Source organism: Dreissena polymorpha, chromosome 7, assembly GCF_020536995.1.
Source record: "Dreissena polymorpha isolate Duluth1 chromosome 7, UMN_Dpol_1.0, whole genome shotgun sequence".
NCBI classification, from domain to species: domain Eukaryota; kingdom Metazoa; phylum Mollusca; class Bivalvia; order Myida; family Dreissenidae; genus Dreissena; species Dreissena polymorpha.
Window position 1 is genome coordinate 24,801,875 of NC_068361.1, and position 7,699 is coordinate 24,809,573.

The 7,699-nt window shown below is 35.1% G+C and overlaps 1 protein-coding gene across 2 annotated transcripts in view; it reads right to left on the reverse strand.

The window, feature by feature from the left end:
• LOC127838699 (ER degradation-enhancing alpha-mannosidase-like protein 3) overlaps positions 1-5,857 on the reverse strand; it is a 38,539-nt gene extending 32,682 nt beyond the window's left edge. For both annotated transcript variants that reach the window (XM_052366598.1, XM_052366599.1), the window contains exons 1-2: positions 5,609-5,857; positions 336-381 (exon numbers count right to left, since the gene is read on the reverse strand). In XM_052366598.1, coding sequence (XP_052222558.1) covers positions 336-381; positions 5,609-5,715 — 153 coding nt within the window. In that variant the 5' untranslated portion in view covers positions 5,716-5,857. The remainder of the gene's footprint in view (positions 1-335; positions 382-5,608) is intronic.
• Positions 5,858-7,699: the final 1,842 nt, after the last annotated feature.

Genomic DNA, 7,699 nt, shown 5'->3' on the forward strand with positions numbered 1-7,699 from the left:
CAAACTATGATTTTTGAAGTTTGGTTGTGTGGAAGGGTTTAACCTTGTTATTTTGAAGTCACCAGGGCCAAGAAAACTTCTTTGAAAGAACGTTTATTTCAATAAAGAATTTCTATGTAATCTTATTAAGAATTATAGCCATGTATATACAATTATAATGTTTTAGTGTTTTCTCAAAACAATGTGATAGGGCATTTATTTAAATGTTTATATAGACAACCTGTTTGATTATTATTATTACTTTTATTTCAATTGTAACATATAATAAACATCATTTAATATTTAGCATGTACAATAATGTCTAAATAAAATAAGTTGTTAGTGTTTACACTCACCATATATGACCCATAAGCATGGTTAAACATCTCAACCACCTTTTCTCTGAAAAAGATCATTCATTTCAAGTTTTTCATTTCTATTATTTAACATTTTATCATAATACAATAAAGCGACTATTAGGCAATTTACATACTTTCCCAAAAGTACATAAAAAGTAGTTCAATATATCTCTGAGTGACATTTCACCCAAACATAACAAAAACAAAACAAAAAGAATTCAAACCAAAATAATTCTGTAGTTTATCACTGAATGTTAGTTAGTAAACAAAAATCATCAGCATAGCTATATTCAGGGATGCAAACTAACGTTTCACAATTGGCTGCCCACAAAGACAACCATCTTTAGTATTTTGCAGGGATGCAAACTAACGTTTCACAATTGGCTGCCCACAAAGACAACCATCTTTAGTATTTTGGCTGACCAGCAAAAGACTCACGAGCCCAGTACCATGTACATGTAGTGTCATGCTTATCTAATACTTTCTTTAAATAAAAGATAATGAAACAACAACATTTCTAACACTACTCCTCTCTGTTTAATGTCTTAATATGAGTCTAGGGTGAATCATTTCCTCTGCCTTAATAATTTAACATTATTAAACAAATTATTTAATCGCCAATTTTTATTATCCACACGCTTTTTGAAAAGCGTGGGGATATTGTGGTTATCTCCGCCGTCTGTCTGTCTGTCCGGTCGTCATGGCCACTATTATCTCCTACACTATAAGCACTAGAACCTTGAAACTTACACACATGGTAGCTATGAGCATATGTGCGACGGTGCACTATTCAGAATTTTGATCTGACCCCTGGGTCAAAAGTTATTGGGGCTGGGGTGGGGCCGGGTCAGAGATTTTCACTCATTTTTTTAGGTTATTTTACTATAATTTCTTAATTTCTACACCGATTGTCAAATTGATACTGAACCTCTCTTATGACAATACGGTCAATCTCAACTATGCATGGCCCCATTACCAACCCTGGGACGCCCCGCCCACATAGGCCACGCCCACCCAAAATTGCCTTTTACTATAATTTCTTCATTTCTACACCGATTCACTTCAAATTGATACTGAACCTCTCTTATGACAATACAGTCAACCTCAGCTATGCATGGCCTTATTACCAACCCTGGGCAGCCCACCCACATAGGCCACGCCCACCCAAAATTGCATTTTACTATAATTTCTTCATTTGTACACTGATTCACTTCAAATTGATACTGAACCTCTCTTATGACAATACGGTTAATCTCAACTATGCATTACCCCATTACCAACCCTGGGGCACCCCTGGGTCAAACATGCGGCGTGGGGATCGCGTTGGCCTCTGCCGCACCATTTCTTATTTAATATTTTATTGCAATGAATTGTTTCAAGCTTAAATAACAAGAGATGTGTTTGTCAGAAGCACAATGCCCCCTACTGCGCAGCTTTGATTTTTTAAAACTTTGACCTTAAAGGACGACCTTGACCTTTTAAAACTCAAAATGTGCAGCTCCATGAGATACACATGCAGCTCCATGAGATACACATGCAAGCCAAATATCAAGTTGCTATCTTCAATATTGCAAAAGTTATTGCAAAAGTTTAACCAAGGTTAAAGTTTGTGACAGACAGACAGACTCATACAATGACAGACAGACAGGCCAAAAACAATATACCCCCAATCATTCGATCTGGGGGGCATAAAAAGCTAGTTGCCTGGCCAGACTACCAACTTTTGAATTTCAGGTGTCCAGGATAAAAGCTACAAACCTGGACTCAGGGGCAACCACTAATTTCCATCCCTAATATTTGGAAAAGTATGTTTCAGTAGTCTCCAAAAGGGATATAAATATATTATTGTCTGACCTTCTTTTATCATGCTCTAAATCGTACCAGTCTGAGAGATATTAAAAACAGTTATACATGTACTTTGTTCTGTAAAATAATAATTGAACAACAGCTTCATTACAAGAGTCAGTCAGTGCTTCAGTTAAATTACGCCCGAAAAGGCAATCATACGCCTGCTTTACAAATGGTGGAAGTCACTTGCACTTTCGATTATCCACCTTTTTAATGTTTTCTAATACATCATACATGGGACGCACAAATCACAACAGTAAATCTGGTCATTCACCTGTTAACTCCGCGCTTAATCACCATTAAAGAGCCATTGGGTATTAGATCATCCACTGATAAAAGATATCTGAGCATCGAATAATAAAGTCACATTTATACACAGCCATGTATGCTGACACTGAGCCACAAAGAGAAATTCTTTGGTACATGTAACTTTCCAGTAGCCAAACTGTGCTGTTCAGCATCCAAACGGTATTAAGGAGAATGCGTATCAGGGCAGTGTTAACTGGCGACTATTATTTTTGATAGACAGCGGTCATGAAATTCCCTGAGTAAGCATTTATCTCAGATTAATAAAAAGAGAATCACAGTTTAAAAATTTACATAATATCCAAAGGTAATTAAACAGTAAAGGGCAGGGCCGGGCCTCGGAAGGGCAGGGTGGAGCTTTGGAAAGTCAGGACGGGGTGCCCTTCCATTTAGGCCTAGCTGGAGCATTGCATTGAAACAATAACAAAAAGACGTCAATTTACGAATAATACATTATTTTAAAGTCACTACTGGATTGGTAGTTATAACCAAATTATTAACAGTGCTGGATGCTCGCACATCTGGTAACTTAACTTACAAATGTTCAATGGAAATTATAATGGAAATTATCCAATCAAACAATTCAATTTGCATATGGGATTGCGTAAGATGGCGGACGTTTGTGTTGATAGAATTCTTAAACATTCTTAGCGTCAATACTGGTCATATTTTGGTTTTGAACATAATGAAAATATAATTATACTGGATTATAGGGTAAACTTATGGATAGAGTTGGAACATGTACATGTATGTATTCAGCAATCAACACATATGGTAGGGTTTACTAAAATATTCATTGAAATAAAATTGGGACATCCAACTATATCATCTTGGATGTCGAAAATGTAAAGCTTGGAAGCAAGAACTTCCAGTTTTTGAAAGCTAGTGGAAGCGCAGGTCAATTGATGAATTATTACATGTAATTTAATATTGATAGAAATTCAGAAACTTTAAATACAGGGCCCTCAATCTGTAAAATTCAAGGCCGAAATTCAGCCGCATTCCCCCACCTGAAAAGTATACTTTTTTCCCCTTTTGGCGGGAAAAATTCCCTCTAAAAAATACTTAATTTTTTTTTATTTTTTAGAAGAAAGATGTGCCTTATGATTATTAAATCTCAATTCTATTTTAATTTAATCTTGTCAAACATACTTAAGTATGAAAGAAAGCAATGAATATAGTGTAAACATGTACAAATGTAATAATTAGAGAGTAAGTAAAAAAATCTCCCCAAAAGGGAAACGCCGCAAAAATTAAACAGTGTTAGAATGTGATAGTTTTAATAATATATCACAGAGAATAAGTTGGAAATTCAATTGTCTCTGTTAAAAGCTCACATTCATCTGTTGCAAATAATACCCCAACTCACATTTGAGGAAAGGAACCCTACTAGCCTAGCTATCGTTCCAATCCTATAAACTTTAGATGCTTGTACATTATGTTGTAAAACACACATTGTCACAATGCAATTGCTACATAATTTAACTGTTAATATGTTTAACTGCACGCTCTACACTTATTTACTTTATTGTTTAGAGATCTCGGCTAGATTGCACTTTACCGGTACATGTACAGAGTTGTTTACCACTATCGACAAAGCGGGGGTCTGATACTATGGAAATATAAAGGATACAAACCCTTGTTAGGTGTTGAGTTAGGTGTTAAAGTGTTAGGAGTTGCGGGTTAGGATACGCTTTTTGGTTCTTTTTTTACGTACCGGTAAAGTGAAATTGCCCCGAGATCTCAATACTAATGTTCTATAACAGACACAACCAATTAGAGACCACGTTTTTTTTTATTTAAAATACTCAAAATGTCTATATGCTGTGGTAAAAATATCCTTGCAAATAAAAGACATGACCTTATCATACTCACATATTTATTGTGTGTGATGTATCACACTCTAACATTGGTTTATTCTTTCTTTCAGTGTTTATCCTCTATTCCTATAACTTCGTGCAGCCCTATAAGATCATGTACTTTTTTATGACGTAAACTTCTAAGCAACATTCGAACGCACGTACCCGAAAAATGTTCACTTTTGTAACGCGAGAATTTCCACAGCCGATAAGACAACAATCATGAGAAAAAAACCCAATAAATATGATATAAATTGTCTGTTTTTCTGACCTCGTTCCAAAGAAATAGCCTAAACAATGTTTAAAATCTGCACATTTCCTTCACCAGACGGCTATGTTTGTCAATGTTTTGATCGTAAAATGTTGTAAGAGTAGTTTCCCTTGAAGGCCCGTCTATAATTTGTATTTTGGACTCTGTACTTTGCATTACAATACGATTAAAGTATGCTGTATATGCGGAAAATTTTTCCCCCAAATGTTGACACGAGACCATACGTTAAGATCGTGTCCGGCCTATTGCGATAAAAGTTCTCACTGCGTCAATTTGGGATTTTGTCACAAAACAACTGTCATTAGAAGGGGTGACAGCCTTTTATGCCCCCATTGTGAATAGAATTTAATTTAGCTTTTTTCCATTAGTAAATACACTTTATCTAGACCTCTGAAAACAGTTATCACCGTTCGTTTTTATGAAGACCAGTTTTTGTTTAAACCATTATTTTCATTACAGTTTATTCACGAAATTCATCTAAAACAACAAATATTTAATACAAATAAACACATATTCACAAAAACATATATCGGCTTTTATAAACACATCCCAGGGCCTCGCTGTGACGTCATCAAAAACGATGCACGATCTTATAGGGTAATTCTGTGTGACGCAGACTACCATATACAGGAATGTTTAAAGGTACGTAATTCCATTATTATTATCTGTCAACCAACATACTTCACTCGTTATTTGTTAAACAAAAGATACATCATAAAGTATATATCACGTTTATTTATTGTCTAATGATCTTTCATGAAAGATATGCCATTGAAATTTATTATTTAAGGTGCACGAACTTATAGGTTTAGAGGCTAGTTTAATCAGTGTATTAGGATAATATTAACGACCACAAGATGTACAGACAGCTTTTGAACATTAGCTATTTGGAAATCAAGTATATTGTATTTCATTATTAAAATCACGCAAATTATTATCCTTGTCTTATTATCCTAATACACTATTAAAACACAGGCGAAACTTACTTTAATTTTAGTTTTGTTGAAGCATCCATTCCGTTACCTGGCTCAGATAAAATAATTATTATTGTCGCCGTTATTAAAATGTAGGTTATAACACCACTGGAAGACATTATTTTGCACTAATACACGTTAACACAGCTTAAAATAAATGTGGTGTTTCATTGAAATAATCCTGTATTTAGGTTTCGTTGGAACTGTCAAACTTTGTTTTCGTTATTTTCTGCCATGTTGTCATTAAATGCATATACGACTGTAAATATAGTTGTCGACTTATAAATACAAACCTGCTGTTCGGGTTGTTGCCACGTATTGTACAGTTGTCGTTCCGTGCTCTAACAAGGATGTAATGAAATCGTCGATACCTTTCATGTACACATTGTGATAATTACGCATTTGTTGAACATAGTCATGAGCATAATCTTCATCACTACATGTATCATCATCATCATCATCATCATCATCATCATCATCATCATCATCATCATCATCATCATCATCATCATCATCATCATCATCATCATCACGGAGCGTATATTATCATCTAGAGTCCGTGTCATCATCATCATCATCATCATCATCATCATCATCATCATCATCATCATCATCATCCTCATCATCATCATCATCATCACCACCACCACCACCACCACCACCACCACCACCACCACCACCACCACCACCACCATCATCATCATAACCATCATCACCAACATCACCAACATCATTATCTTTTTCTCTTCTTATAACCAGTTGTTTATGAAAAAAACCCTACTTACATGTTGTACAGCACTCTATGCATGAAATTCCCTCAAGAAGTACTCGAATTTTGATCCTTTTGACTTCTGCTGTAACTTTTTCCATTTTTACCAAACAATAGCTTCTCAAACTTGAATGAAAATAAAAGCTACTTAGCTGTTCACACACGCGCACTCTTTCATCATAACTAACACTTTCTGGGCATTGCATCAAATTGTTGTTGCATATTAAACTATTACCACAAACAAACAACTATACACTTTCTCCATAACTTATTATATTAATATCATAAAGGAATCATCTTTCTACATGAACAAGGCAGGAAAGATCAACCAGTAATCAACTGAAATCCCTTTGACCTTTATATATGACCTAAATTTAGATGGCGAGAACTTTGCACATAGCCTCACTGTGACAAACATTTGAGCATTCATTAAAATTTGCATGCTGGGAAATTTGTTGTCTGCTAAAATGTCGTCTGCTTAATTTCTAAAATAAGCATTTTCTTTGATTTTTTTCAAAGAATGCTATCAGAATAGCAAACAGTTTGGATCCTGATGATACGCCACGTTCTGTGGCGTCTCATCTGGATCCAAACTGTTTGCACAGGCCTTCAAAATTCGATTCCCGCACTGAAAGAGTTAAAAGTCTTCAAAAGGTTTAGGCGATAAGGAGCAGAACAAAAGTTTGAGCATTCATGTAAATTCTTTAAAGGGGCCTTTTCACGTTTTGGTAAATTGACAAAATTAAAGAGTTGTTTCAGATTCGCAAATTTTCGTTTTAGTTATGATATTTGTGAGGCAATAGTAATACTGAACATTTACCATGCTCTAAAATATCCATTGTATGCATCTTTTTACGATTTGAACACCTGAAAATCATAAAGCGTTGCAACGCGCAACGATTTAATAATTTGGAAAGCTCTTTTGTCGTCGTTATATTTTGGGAAACTACGAGGATTGCTTATATTAGTAAAAAATACATCCGCGCATAGCATGAGCACGGATGGTCGAGTGGTCTTAACGGGACACTTTTTACTTCAGGACTCCAGGGTTCATTGGTTCGAGCCCAGTTGAGGGTTACTTTTTTTTGTCTTTTTTTAATTGTATTCTTGTTTTTTACTGGAGATTTTTAGGTCCAATGTTTAAATTTATCAATTAAAAGCATTTAATGACTAGCCTAAATATATGCCAAAATCTGTTAAAAGGCCCCTTTAAAGGATATATGCGATATGGAATGGATACCAAACTGAGGTCATTTAATTATACAACCTTCAAGTGTGAACTTAAGCATGCAAAACTCAAGCTATCTGCACATAGTCTCAATGACCTGAACTTT